The sequence below is a fragment of the Uranotaenia lowii genome, chromosome 1, assembly GCF_029784155.1.
Source record: "Uranotaenia lowii strain MFRU-FL chromosome 1, ASM2978415v1, whole genome shotgun sequence".
Lineage (NCBI taxonomy): Eukaryota > Metazoa > Arthropoda > Insecta > Diptera > Culicidae > Uranotaenia > Uranotaenia lowii.
The window spans coordinates 19,541,313-19,555,686 of record NC_073691.1 but is presented as its reverse complement, the minus strand read 5'-3'; the positions used below and the strand labels follow the sequence as shown (position 1 = coordinate 19,555,686).

General features: G+C 40.5%; 2 protein-coding genes across 3 annotated transcripts; both read right to left on the bottom strand.

The window, feature by feature from the left end:
* Window positions 1-6: 6 nt before the first annotated feature.
* LOC129742124 (uncharacterized) lies at window positions 7-2,859 on the bottom strand. Of its 2 annotated transcripts, none has more exons than XR_008736512.1 (3): window positions 2,537-2,859; window positions 286-2,473; window positions 7-224 (listed from the first exon to the last, which is right to left on the bottom strand). XR_008736512.1 is itself a non-coding variant. In XM_055733973.1 (3 exons), exons 1-3 carry the CDS (start codon window positions 2,776-2,778, stop codon window positions 1,961-1,963), a joined length of 702 nt encoding a protein of 233 aa, XP_055589948.1. In that variant the 5' UTR covers window positions 2,779-2,859; the 3' UTR covers window positions 1,868-1,960. The 2 variants fall into 2 exon arrangements, 1 of the variants encoding a protein (XP_055589948.1); XM_055733973.1 differs by lacking the exon at window positions 7-224 and having other exon boundaries at window positions 1,868-1,987; window positions 2,041-2,473.
* Window positions 2,860-7,201: 4,342 nt separating this feature from the next.
* On the bottom strand, window positions 7,202-12,454 carry LOC129739060 (zinc finger protein 490-like). Its single transcript, XM_055730437.1, has 3 exons — window positions 12,088-12,454; window positions 8,993-12,024; window positions 7,202-8,677 (listed from the first exon to the last, which is right to left on the bottom strand). The coding sequence occupies exons 2-3, from the start codon at window positions 9,250-9,252 to the stop codon at window positions 7,258-7,260; spliced, it is 1,680 nt and encodes a 559-aa protein (XP_055586412.1). The 5' UTR covers window positions 9,253-12,024; window positions 12,088-12,454; the 3' UTR covers window positions 7,202-7,257.
* Window positions 12,455-14,374: the final 1,920 nt, after the last annotated feature.

The window sequence follows — 14,374 nt, the reverse complement described above, 5'->3', positions numbered from 1 at the left end:
TGTTCGAATCACGAAAGAACACTTGAAGAGATTTGATTATTTCAACTTTAACTGCGCATTCCATGCAAACAAAACCAGTCAGATCCCCATCCAAGGCTATTATTGTTCGAATAGTATTATTATCTGCTAAACCTGGCAGAATTAGTTCAAGCCTTGTTATACAGTTTGAACTATAAAATCGTAAGCACATTCTGCACGACGCAACTGTTGTATTTTCTCCTTCGCTGAAATCAAAGAAAGGATCAATAAATAAAATTATAACAAACATAATTCTTGTTTAGAAACCTGTTACGAAATATCGTTGGCTCCACGTAGAGAACGTTCTGAAATTCGTTGTCGGTGCCTTGATTGAAATGGTCCTCACAAATTTCCCAGCAGCAGAAATCATCATAAGAGCTCAATGGAACGAAGCTTTCCAACTGGCAACCAACCCTGATGGCCTCTAACCAACGGTCGACTAGCGCTGAACTCACAGGAAAACGGCGCATTCGACGGTTTATTATACCGTTATCACATGTGGGGACAATGCACGACATGATTTTGAGTTCTTGCGTATATTGTCTAACGGGCGGTTATTTTCTTTTTTGCTTAATGTTTACGATAGCAAGACCATAAGGATTCATTCAGCCTGTGTAGTGTAAATGTTACTGAACCTTTTTCATGTCGACCTATTTTAAGATCGATATCAGCTATCCGAAAAATAACCGAATATTGGCGCAGGCAGTTTCTCTCCAATAAATTAATTGTAATCTTTTCCTAGTATTGAATGTAATGTAATAAACACAAAGATCTACTTTTTTTTCAAATCACTTGAAATCTTCTACTTCCAATGCTGAAAGGCTTACGCGACAATCTTGTGGACTTTTATAACTGAAAAGCTGAAACGGGTCTGCATGACTTTCGACGGTGATTTCCCAAACATTCTTTTGTTTTGTACTTTTTCCCGCAAATATCGCATTCAAATTTGCGTTCATTCGTGTGTCTCTTGATGTGAACCCGCAGAGAGCTTTGCGACTTCAAGGCTTTGCCGCACACATTACAACCGAACTTACGCTCGTCCGAGTGTCGTGCAAGGTGGATTTTTAACACGCCTTTTGTGTTGAATGTTTCGTGACAAATATCACATTCAAAGTTGCGTTCGTTATTATGCAACGCCATGTGCAAACGTAAATTGACGTTCTTTGCGAAATCTTTTCCGCAGATTTGACATATGAAAAGACGTTCGGTGCTATGAGCATTAGCTTGATGTTTGGTTAATTGGTACTTTCTGCAAAATTTTTTTCCACATTCATTGCATTCGAAGCTGACACTACGTTCTTCTTCAGGCAATGCTTCCATATGGGTCTGACGATGGACTTGCAATCTTTTTTTAGCACTGAACGATTTACTGCAAATATCACATTCAAAACACTGATCTGAGTGATGTATAGCAGTATGATAATCAAGACGACTTTTTATAATGAACTTCTTATCGCAGTATTGGCATTCGAAATCTCGCTCATCGGTATGAATTTTTTGATGATATTTTAGTGAATATTTTGTTATGTATTTTTTGTGACAAATCTCGCATTCGTAGTTCCGTTCATTTGTATGCAACCTACGATGATCCAGCATTTTGTATCGAAATAAAAACAATTTGTGGCATATGTCGCACTGATATTTTCCATTTGTATGCCATGAACTGTGACGAACTAGCCGCATTCGACAGGAGAATGTTTTCGTACAATCCTTGCATGACAGATAAGGATATTCTTCGCTACCGTGATCACGCTTAATATGACTGTCTAAGTCGGATACCTTCAAATGCTTAATTTTGCATAACTCACATTCATAAATCATCTGTCGAAGAGGCTTTGATGTTGAATGTTTGTGCCATCTGTGCCGGTTAAGTTTATGTTTTGTTGGGTAACATTTATCACATTGCAAGCAGTTGAACGATTCAGTAGCTGTAGGTTCATTTTCAAGTTTGTCTCCGTGGTTTTCGAAACTAGAAGCAGATTCAACAGATGGTTCGGGTTTGTTAATTATTACATCGCTTACAATTTCTGTTTCCTGATCGAAGTCGGTTGTTCCATCATCTGGAATTTCATCTTTTATCGTCACTTCACTGGATTCCAGCTCTAACTGTCGATCTTTTTCTGAGAACGAGCCTCGAGAAATACCATTTCCAATTTCAGATTTTAGGCTATGATCGTGAATAATCAAGCTGAGCGATGTGTCAAGATATTCTAAACGTTTGTAATTGTGTTCGAAGAATGAAAAAACCGATTGCAGTACATCCAGTTTGACAGCACATTCCAAACAAATAAATTTGGATAGAATTTCACTCGAGGCCATCAACTTGTCGATTGACCACCAACCGAACAATTCAGAAGATCGCAAATCCATATAGTCCTTATAATCTGTGACTTCATTTTGCTGAAAAAATTGTAGGCAAAATCGGCATGACCTTACGGACAAGGATTCCCCTGAGCTAAAAGTATAACAAATCATTAATTTGGTGTTAAGATTTTTACTAAACACAAAACCACCTTACCTGTTGCAAAATCGTGATGGTTCTAGATACCATCCGGAAGGGAATCGAGGGTTGTCTTCATCGAAGTGGTTGTCGCAAATATCAAATGATGCCCAATTTTCCGAATCCCATGGAATGCATTGCTGCTGACAGCCGACCTCGATGGCCTGAAGCCATCGCTGGGCTAGTTCCGGATGTCGAGGAAGCCTCCGCATTCGGTGACTGGATTGCTCGATGCCACAGGTCGGTACAATGCAAACCATCTTAAATATAGTTGAATTCAACCAGTTGAACCGATATGGTAAACAGTTCGATTCGATTACCTCAATGTTTTAACATAAAAAAAAACATACACTGTAGTCTACGGTTATCTAAACATTGATTTGTTTAACTGAGCACGGTCGACAAATTATGAGTATTTTTCAACCATAAATTATTACTTTTTAACCATAAATGATTACTAATGATGTCTATTGCTGACCCAATTCTTTTTTTTTTTTTTTTTTTTTTTTTTTTTTTTTTTTTTTTTTTTTTGTCCGGGATTTTAAGCATCTATGGCTTATTCATCCCATTCTCCTCCGTGGCTAGTGGTTATATTTCATTAATTAACTTTGTATTTTTGAGGAAAGTTAGCAGACGTTTTTCTTCTTGTGGGCAGTTTGATAGGATTTGTCGAATATTGATAGCCAGGTTGCAATCAAGCCGGGCTTGAGCATAGATGTCGCAGTCTGTGAGGATGTGCTTGATGGTGTTCTGTATGTTGCAGCTCGGACAAATTGGAGGGCCGGATCGGTCGAAGAGGTGAGAATGGGTTAAGCGGGTATGTCCTATTCGGATCCTTGTCAATGCGACTCTTTCGATCCGGTTTGGCTGGTCAGTCCATCTCCTGGTACAGTTTTTGATCTCACGTAATTTTGGAAGCCTATTTTGATTCCACTCGATGTCCCATGCTAGTTGGATGCCGTTTGTAATGTTTCTGTATGCGTCCTTTTGAGGGATGGGAATATCAGGTGGTTCCAATTTAGTGCCTTCTTGTGCCAGGCGATCAGCGGCCTCATTCCCAGGAATACCAGAATGACCTGGTATCCAGGTCAGTGTGACGTTTTTGCTGACTGCCCGATCTGATATGGATGATATCCATGGATGTTTCAGATTCCCCGCAGCGACTGCTTTAAGAACGCTGGCTGAGTCGGAGAATATTACTGAGGGTCCTGAATCTGGGCAGGAGTTGTTTAGTGCATCGAGTATTGAATATGCTTCTGCGCTAAAAACAGAGCAAGCAGATGGTAATGGAAAACTCCTGTTGTGTTGTTGATCGAAGATGCCACTTCCAACCTTCGAGTTTTCAGTCTTCGAACCGTCAGTGTAGATATGTGGTATGGACTTAAATTTACGCTCAACTAAGTGGCGGAAGACAGGCTGTACGGTCGTTGAGGGTTGCCCAGCTTTTATTTTGTTAGCTAAGCTGAGATCAATTGTAGGGAGTTTTTCGTTCCAGTATCGAAAAGGCTTGTTCATTCGGTTGCAGATATCAGGAAGGGTTATGTTGCAATGGTTCTGAAGCATTGTATTAGTTCTAGCTACTAGTGGGGAATCTCTAGAGCCACCAGTGGCAAGCCATCTCAAAGATTTGGCAGTCATATTCTTTGTGATGAGGTATTTGAAGGGTAGTTGGCCACATTCAGACATCATGGAGATAATAGGACTGGTTCTAAATGCGGAACTGATCGTTCGAATACACTGATTGTACAGGGGCTCCAATTTATTTAGGAGAGTAGACTTTGCTCGACTAACAAAGCCGAGTCCGTACAGTATTGATGGTAAAATCCAGCCATGTAGAAAGCGGAATAGAGAGTCTCGATGTGCGGAGCTGGTGTTTTTGCAGAGAAATCGGAGTATATTCAGTTTGTTGATGGAATTTTTGCGAACTTGGTCAAGATGCCGTTTAAAGTTCAGGCGATCATCAATCCAAATGCCAAGCAGTCTAGTTGAGCGAACAAGGGGTATGGTTCCACCACAAAGAGTGAGAGGTGGAAGTTTGTTTAGTTTTCTGCGGTTTGGGCCTAGGTGTAGGAGATTGGATTTGGTGGGGGAAAATACGAAACCGGTTGCAGGTGCCCAGTTTCCTATTATATTAAGGGCATTTTGTAGTTTCTTACGAGCGGAATGGATAAAGGGTGCAGATGAAAGGAGTAGGATGTCGTCAGCGTAAATCATGGTTTCAATGTTGTTAGGAATATTTTTAAAAAGGGAATCAATAGCTATGATGAACAGTGTGGGTGCAATGACAGACCCTTGGGGAACACCGGAGTGTATGGTCTTTGACGATGATCGGAATCCATTTATAAGGACTTGGATGGAACGGTTCGACAAAAAGCTCTTGATATATAGGATCATACGTCCATTTATGCCCCATTCAGAAAGAGTTCGGATGAGCATCGTTCGATCAACTCGATCGAAGGCTTTTGAGATATCTAGCGACAGAATTTCCAGATGACTACCGTCTTCTATAGTTTCTTCCAGAATGGATTCAAGGTGACAGAAGTAGTCATCGGTAGAGCGACCTGGACGGAAAGCGAATTGTCGGTTGTCCAGACGCTGATCTTTATCAAGAATGGCCTGTAAGCGTCGGTTAACCATACGTTCCATGATTTTACCGGAACAATCCAGTAGGGTAATAGGTCTATAGTTATCCAAGTGGTGGGGATCTAGTTTTGGTTTAGGTATAGGGATTACAAGGCCATTCTTCCAACAATCGGGAATTTCACCTTCTCTCCAGATTTTATTGATAATTTGTAGGAAGATTAGTTTTGCTGAGAAAGAGAGATTTTTTAAAAACGGATAACCAACCTCATCGGGACCAGCAGAGAGACCCTTGACTTTCTTTAGGGCAAACTCTAGTTCTTCGAATGTGAAGTCGAAGTTGTAGTCTTGGTTGTGGTCATCGGATGGAGTGGTGATGTTAGGGGGAAAATGATTTATAGGGGATGAGATTATTGCTGAGAAGTGTGTACAGAAGGCTTCGGCAAGGAGGGGTGGGTGCACCAGAACACCAAAGTGCGTGAACTGCGGAGGACCACATGCTGCCATCAACCGATCCTGTCCGAAGCAACAGGAGGAACAAGCAATTGTTCGGATCCGCGTTGACTTGGGAATTTCCCAAGGTGCTGCCATTAAAGAGTACCAGAACCGACGTGCTGCTGCAAGAAATCCCACATCAGTCCAATTGCGTCTGGAAGCTGCCAAAACCGCCAACCTCAACGACGAGAAAGATCTCCGTATTCAACAATTGGAGAACCAGATCGCCCAACTTATGGTCTTATTGAAAAAACTGCAAACAAACAACCAAGTAGTCGCTGATACCGAGGAAGACACAACAGACTCAGACGAAACTATGATCTCCGAAACCAGCACAGCACCATCCACTCCCAAACGGAACAGGAACAGAGAATCGTCCGAAGAACGTAGCCCCAAAAAAGATGCGGAACCGAAAAAGAAAAAGCCTCTCTCGCCGAATAAACCTCAATCTGCCAACCAACGGAAATCGCGGAATCCTACATAGCCTCGCATCTTTTCAAGGTCGGTGAGTAAAGGAAAATGCATTATTGTTTTCTGCAAAAATGGCCTCCCCTCATATTTCCCAAATATCCTCAGACCATACTCCCCCACCAGATAATAACATCCTACTCACCGCCTCATCAATAAATCCCAATCTCTCTACCCCATCTCCTAATCCTACACCCAACAGAAATCCTACCTCCAAAAGAACCTGTAATTTGGCAATCCAATGGAACGCACGTGGCCTCATATCCAGACTCCCAGAAATTCAGCTAATAACATCCAAATATACCCCTATCGTCATAGCCCTACAAGATATTCTAACAAACAATGCTGTCTCTCCCAACCTAATCAAAGGGTACGATTTATATTCCGTAACAAGCCCTACACGCGATATAAGGCAGGGTGCTGGACTAGCAATACAAAACAATACCCCCCACAAAATCATAAACATCAACTCTACTCTTTACACCATAGCAGTAAGACTGCTTTCCCCTCTCGATATTACCGTCGTTTCCCTTTATATCCCTCCTTGTATGAGGTATTCAGATTTCTGCGACCAACTTAACAATCTTATCCCTCAAATCCCTACCCCTTTTCTGATCATGACTGATCCTAATGCTCATTCCACAAGTTGGGGATGTACCTACACTGACAACAAAGGATCGTATATCGAAAACATTATCTCCTCTAAAAATCTTACCCTATTAAACAATGGCCTTCCCACACGCATTGATCCTTCCAATGGTAACACAACAGCTTTAGATATCACAATCTCATCCTGGGAACTGGGATCTAAGTTGTCATGGAACATCCTCGATGACTCCCATGGGAGTGACCACTGTCCCATACTAATAAAACTACAACACACTACTCCTGACCCAATTCTAGCGATACGTGCTATTTTTTCGCATATTATCAATCTGACGCCTTACTATTCTCATTCGCCTGATTGCATCCATTGAAATATTTGATGAGAATGTGACTTTTTCGTTTTCTTCTAAACATCTGAAGAAATAATCGTTATAATTCAAATTTTCAACCTACTGTTCGGAATTTCTATAGAGGCAACACATGGATTTGGGATTAGAAAAATACATGGGTGTATTGAACGGAATTCAACTCGAAGGCATTTTACTTCAACTCAATTGGATCTTAAATACCCATAATAGTTTAGTTCGCATTTATCGATGCGTATCTAAATGTTTCTGCAAGGCCACCTCCGTCTTGAAGGAGCGAACGCACAGGTGACAGACGAACTTGTTTTTCCGCTCGGTGAAATGCACTCCCGTCCGATGTTGGCGCAAATAATCCATCGACTTGAACATCTTGCCACACAGCTCGCATCCAAAGATATTAGCTTCCGCATGGACCGGTGCGTGCTGACGTAGGTTGTCCCCTGTTTTGAAGGTTTTGTCACAAAGTTTACAGGCAAAGTTGCGCTCATCAGAATGCACCCGCTGGAAGTGTTTTCGGGCTATATTCGATGTGTTGAAAGTTTTACTGCACGCCTCACATTTATACCTTCGTTCGCTGGAATGGAATATGGAATGTCTACGCAGACTGGACTCCGTTTTGAAACCTTTTTGACAAATTTTGCACTCAAAAGGACGCCCTTCTGCATGCACATCTTGAAGATGTGCTTTTAGTCGTCCACGCGTTCCAAAAGGGCGGTCGCAAATCTGGCATACAAATTTATCCGTGTGTACGTTAACATGCCGCTGTAGTACAGATTTGTTGATGAAGGTCTTAGGACAATGGGGACATCTCAATAGTGGATATTCCACTTCAGCGTGGACTTGTTGAATGTGTTCGTTCAGATGAGGTAATCTGGCAAATTTCTCTCCGCATATCAAACATGTCTGTCGCCTATCAATTGCATCCGTGTGCTTGAGCCGCACATGCTTTGATCGATAATCACTCCTCGTGAAGGTTTCATCACACTCCGGACACTGGAATGGACGTGGATCATTGTGCACATCCTGTGAGTGCTTTCCCAGATCCTGAAAACGCTGGAAGCTCTTGTTACAATGTCTGCACTTTATCAGGGACAGTTTGCATGTCACACAAGTTTTAATGTGATTAAGCAGTTTAGCTTCGTCTGGAAAAGTTTTACCGCATACGCTGCGGATAGCATTCATATCTTCCAGCAAATCATTTTCCTGTGTGAGTTCAGCGGAATCTTCATCCGAGTTGCATCGATCCTCGGTCTTTCCATCTTTTTTCCCAAAAGGATCTGAGGTCTCGATTTCCGAATCTACCCGCTCCACCTTTATATTAATCTGCTCGAAATCTCCACTCCGATATAACCTGTTATAAGAATCATTGCCCGGTTCATTGATTATGAAATCTTCTAACATTTTTAAAGATTCACTAGAATTTATTAATGATGCATAGAAAGACTTCATGATGTCTATTTTTGTTACACATTCGATACAAACGTAGGTTGGCAGTATTGGGGATTCGAACATAGCTCTGATAGTATCATTCCCAGGGAATGCACTAAGCATTACTTGTAGGAAGCTCTCGCAATGTACTGTTTCTTTTTCCGGGTAGATTTGTATGCATACTTTACATGTAACAACGGACGTTTTCGTCCCTTTGCTGAAAAAATAGGTATGGAATTTAACAGTTTGATATATGTATTGTCCATTTAAATAAAATATTTAGAAACGTCGCTGGTGAATTGGCTGAAGGACACAAACTTCCGACAATCTAGTACTTCATCATTCTTTGTCGGAAGTCCAGACTTCCGAAGTAAAATTTAGTTCTGCAGCCATCATGGCACGAAAATATTCAAGAAGCTCAACGTTTCTAAAAATTTATGACTTCCGGTCGGAAGTGTAACATACAACATGACGAATTAGGCAAGCAAAAAGACTTCCGAAAAATTGAATTCCCAATTTTGGCAGTACTTACCTATCACAGAACTGCGACGGTTCCAAGTAGTAATGCTGTTTCGTTGACGGCTGCCGGAAGTGGTCTTCGCAGATTTGCATTGATGTCGAGAGTGATGATCGCAAAAAGTCGCACTCCTCCTCGCTTGAAACCTTGCCAACGATCTGGCAACCGATCCGGACTGCCTCCAGCCAACGCTTCCGCAGCATCGTGTTGAGCGGGAATTGATGCATCTTCCGGACGGACGCATCGTTCCGACACGTTGGTACGGAACAAGACATTCTGAACGTTCACCGTTTTTTACTTATTACGATTTTTTAGTAAATAATTTTGTTAATGTGAACTTTTTTTAAATGCAAGTTTGTTTGCAAAACTTTTCCTTTTTTCTGACTCGCCTCGCTACACTCTCAAAACTTTTTCACAGTATGATGAATTTATTAACTGTGTGTTCAAACTGGTTAAATTAAACACTATTTTTCTATGTTTCGTTCTGCAGTTATAATAATTATTCAATATAGTAATTTGTAAAAAAAAAATCCACAACAACAGTTAGGGGAAAGTCGGGTAAGACGGACACCCTAAGGAAGAATCCCAATAGAAAATCAGATATTGGTTTAGGTTGTTTGCTATCGCGTTATATATAACCAATGTAATAAGTTAATCTCATTCTAAAATTCTATCCAAAACATGCTTACATGCTTTTTCAAAAATGTCTGTATTGTTGGCGAATCCGGCCGCCAGATGTCCTCCTCGAAAAATTCTGCAATGGTCGTGCGAGGACCACCTTATCGCCAGAGCGAACTTCATAGATTCCCTTCGGGTCCGAGGAAAACCACCCGACGTTCCAGTGAGGGATGTGCTAGCTTTGACGGACTTGGACTATATGTTCGAAATACACCTTTTCCTAAGAGCTATTGATCTTCGATTATGATTCTTTTTATTTTCATCTCTGTCTATCTTCCTTTTTCTTCTATAAACAAGTGTTAAGCTAAGCATACAAATTGTCAAAATACAAAACGAGTTTGACTCCTTAAAGCCTAAAGGTATGAGCCGTTTCAATTAAAGAAATTATTAAAAAAAACCCATTTGAAAAAACTGAGTGAAGTTTGATTTGTTTAAAAAAACAGGCAATGGATGTTCAATAAATATTACTCTATTTTTTTAATCCAGTAGACACTTTATGTTTCAATCATCAACTCGGATATGATTCTAAAACCCATGTTCACATTTTATCGAATCATCTGCTTATTAAAAATCAGCGGTCCTTTACAATGTTCGTTTATATTTACAACTATTTATTCAAAAGTAGGTTGATGTAATAGAAAAAAAAACAAATGATCTATCAGTTGCTCACAATCCCCGCAAAGTACTTATCTGTTAGTTTCCCTTTGGCTAATTGGTTTAGACAATTTGGAGAGAAAATGCCCGAACGGTATACTCTGTGTGCATCTAATCACAATACATACTAGAACCAGATTCGCTTGTCGCATTGAAATTTCTTTTCAATGATTTATCAACACTCTGTCTTTTAGAATCAACCTATTTTTAACGAATTATTATTTATTATGAAATTTAGGTAGGTCTCTTCAGCAATTCATGAACGAAATTTCTGTCAGTTTATAAAAATCGACTTAAACGGTTCAACAACCAATAACTGTTATATAGCGGAATTAGATTCTCGATCTTTCCTTTTTCAAAAATAATAATAAAGTTAACTCCGTATAGGAACAATCGGAGCTTAGTTCATCCAGGCCTTGAAGTGTTCCTGTACCTGATGATGGGTCAAAGCCGAGATATTCGGGAAGTTCCTCATGCACAGAAAGCACTGGACTGGGCTCACCGATTCTTGATTCATTCCCCGGAAGTTATTGTCATACACATTGTCCCAAATTGCATCCCCAGGTCCCGGAGCAGAAGCATCGTTCGACGATGCGATATTTTCCTGCCCGGCATAATGGTCGTCAACCGGCGGCTTTTGGTGGGCAAACTGTAAGTGACGGTCTAGTGTTGCCTGTTTTCTGAATGGTTTATCGCACACGCTGCACTCGAACTCGGGCTCCTCAATGTGGGTCCGGTTGATGTGCTTCTTCAAACTGGCCGCCGAGAGGCACCGGATGCCGCAAATAATGCACTCATAGGCGTCCGTGTGAATGTTCCGATGCTGGTTCATAGCATGTTGGCTAGTGCAAGAGAAATTGCATTCCGAGCATCTGAGTCGAGGGTATTCTCGTCGTGGATGGAATTTTTTGATATGGAAATCCAGATGCAACGCTCTTACGTAGCCTCTTCCACACAGAAGACAATCAAACATGTTACCATCTTCCTCTTCTTCGTTGCCGCGATCATCAGGATGTTCATCGGGCGAAGAAATCGGTCCATCTTGTTGATCTGAATTTTCGTGAGTGTTCGACCCTGGTTGCTTTTCAAACTCGGAACTAGTTACCTTTTCATTCTGGCATAGATTATTTCTCTCGACATGTGTGCCCAAATGAATATTATAGTCCATTATTTTGGTTTGGGCAAAACTTTTCTTGCAAGACGTGCATTTATAGACGTAGCTGAGATGTTTGTCGTTCAAGTGGTTCCGAAGTTGAATCGAATTATCGAAACGAATGCTGCAAATGAAACATTGCCCATCAGAGGATTCTTCCTCTCTAAACCTTTTTCTTCTGCTTTTGGAAAATCCTTGATTAGGTTCAGGCCCGACAGAGGAAGCTGGGCGTTTGACAGACGAGCTATGGCTTCCAGAAACCAATTTTTCAACCCACTCTGGTTTCTTTACATTTTTAACCATTCCTTCTAAGGATTGCAAAGATTTGTTGGAATTATTATAGAACTGTTCGATAGACTTCAAGACCTCGATTTTGGCCGTACACTCCATACAAACGTAGGAGGAAACATATTCCGGAGCTATAAACATTGGCTTTAAAGCATCTGCGCCTGGGCAACTATCTTCCAGCTGTAATAGGAATGGATTGCACTCTTGCATGTCTGCTCTGCGATAAAATTGAAGACACATCCGGCAGGAACTAACCCTTGTGATTTGGCCTCCGCTGAAATTAGCAAAAAAAAATTGTGAATAAATTAATGGTAACTGTGTTGTCGATGTAACAAACCTATCAGCAAAGAGCGACGGTTCCAGGTAGTGTTCGTTCCGAAATTGTCTCGTTTCAGCATCGAAGTGAGCGTCGCAAATTTCCCAGCAGTCGCCCGGTGGCCGGCTCCGAACAACGCTTCCCACCTGACACCCGACCTGGATGGCTTCGAGCCACCGCTTGGCCAGTGTGGGGTTCAGTGGGAGATTGCGCATCCGGCTGGAGGATTCTTCGGCCCCGCACGTCGGGACGATGCACGGCATGGTGCGGAGAAAGAGAAATTTTTCTGTCCTTCACGGAAAAAAGCTTTTCATGTGGGAAAACACCGGCCGCGCGACTTCTATTTCAAACTTCAGCCCAGAGGTGCCAGGTGTCCTGATTTATCAGGATTTGTCCTGATTTTCGAGAGACCGCCCAAGCAACCAAAAGTCGCGTTTTTACTTAAAGATGGAACTCCGAAGTTCACATTTGGCTGAAAAAATGTTTTACGGGAACTTCAGGTGACTCTTGTCGCGTAAAAGTTACTCAGGAACTTCCATCGCCCTTTGAAAGGTTAAACTATCGATAACAGAACTTCTAGGCGCTTTCAATGGAACTTCTTTCAAGAAGGTTGATAACGTTCGCGTAACATTCCAAAACGCACCATTATGATACTTGAAGGTGTTTTAAAGAACCTATATGGGAAATCTAAGCGACATGTCAAAAATGTTTTTCAAGAAGGTCGATAACGTTCGCGTAACATTCTAAAGCGCACCATTAAGATACTTGAAGGTGTTTTAAAGAACCTATATCGGAATTCTAAGCGACATGTCAAAAATGTCTGTCAATTTTTTGTCATGGTATTTGTTTTGTTTATATCTGTACTGATATTTACAAATGGAATTCAAGATTTTTTCGAATTTTTCTTATAAATGTTAAATAAGATATTCGAATAAATTTTGATGATGCCAATTTTTGTTTTGATTCATATTGTGTACTGAAAGTCCTTTGAACGAAATAAGGTACCTTCTATTGACCAACCCACTCAATCATCTCAAATGACATTAAGTTTAAATACTAATCATTACAATGGCAATTAGCTATTGATGGATTGGTCGAGAGGCTGGTGAGTTTCATTGCAACCTAGAGAGCAGCGGTTCAATTCTCTAGGCGTGTAAGCAGCTTTTGTAATCAAAACAATATAATAAAAATCAATGAGATAGACCATGATAGACCGGCAACCTAGCAATCTGACATGTGGTTGTCAGAGCAATCTGTCACTCGGATTTTTTTTTCGGCGCGTAGAAGTTTCTTGACATTCTCTTAGAAGCTGAATAGCGTTCTCTACAGCCACCTAAACGAACTTGAAAGTAGCTTTAAGAACTTAAATTTTGGGCTGATTAGCATTCTCTTCAGACACAAACGAGAGCTGATTAAGCTTCTATGGAACCTTTTTAAGGGAATTCTGGTTGCTTGGGCGTCCTGATTTTTCAAAAACTCTCAAATTGTCCTGATTTTTGAAAATTTGTCCCTAAAATGTCCTGATTTGTCCTGATTTTCATAAAAACTTTTTAAATATGATCGAATGTGTAGTTAAGGTATGAAAAAATCGAATAAATAGGCTATTAAATACCCGAATAGAACAGAACCATGGTATTGTAGGGAATAAAGGCAGGTATATAAATAAATAAAATGAAATAATAAAACATTCGGAAAATGAAATATAAAATTATACACATGCTCTATTTTGTTGCAATAGAAACTCTACGTGCTCTTCAATTCCTGCTCGAGAGAATCGCAACGCTCTCTCCCTACCAGCAGTAATCGGAAAGCTCTTTTCGTTCGCCCCGGGGGGTCTAACAATATTCATTACCTTTACTTGAACGTGTTTCACAAACCAAAGTGTTTTGTACATTATTCGATCCTAATATTGAAATCTCCATTGTTTATATTTATTTCGTGTATAATTTTATATTTCATTTTCCGAATGTTTTATTATTTCATTTTATTTATTTATATACCTGCCTTTATTCCCTACAGGTATCACATTCATTATCCAATGAATTTAAATGTGACCATGTACTTCATGGTTAAAAGTACATCCGAGCGTGAAAAATATAAGAGTTTTAAACATTCCAAGTTTTTCGTGTACGGAAGATTTGATGGCTGCGGCACTTTGTTTTTCTTTCCTCTACACAATCGGCAGCTTTCTAGTGTTTTTAAAATTAATGAATTCATTCGAAGTTTTCGGAGATGGACGCAATGGTGAGTTGAAACCGAGTTTATAAGAGACAATCAAGTTTAACCTATATTTTTTATAAATTCCAGC

Bases quoted from the DNA above. Each gene is read 5' to 3' on its own strand.
- LOC129739060 (XM_055730437.1), bottom strand. From the start codon at position 9,252: ATGTCTTGTTCCGTACCAACGTGTCGGAACGATGCGTCCGTCCGGAAG. The intron at 8,678-8,992 runs GTAAGTACTGCC...CTATTTTTTCAG, and splicing joins CCGTCGCAGTTCTGTGATAG to CAAAGGGACGAAAACGTCCG.
- LOC129742124 (XM_055733973.1), bottom strand. From the start codon at position 2,778: ATGGTTTGCATTGTACCGACCTGTGGCATCGAGCAATCCAGTCACCGA. The intron at 2,474-2,536 runs GTAAGGTGGTTT...TTATACTTTTAG, and splicing joins CCATCACGATTTTGCAACAG to CTCAGGGGAATCCTTGTCCG. The intron at 1,988-2,040 runs GTAAGCGATGTA...ATCTGCTTCTAG, and splicing joins TCGATCAGGAAACAGAAATT to TTTCGAAAACCACGGAGACA.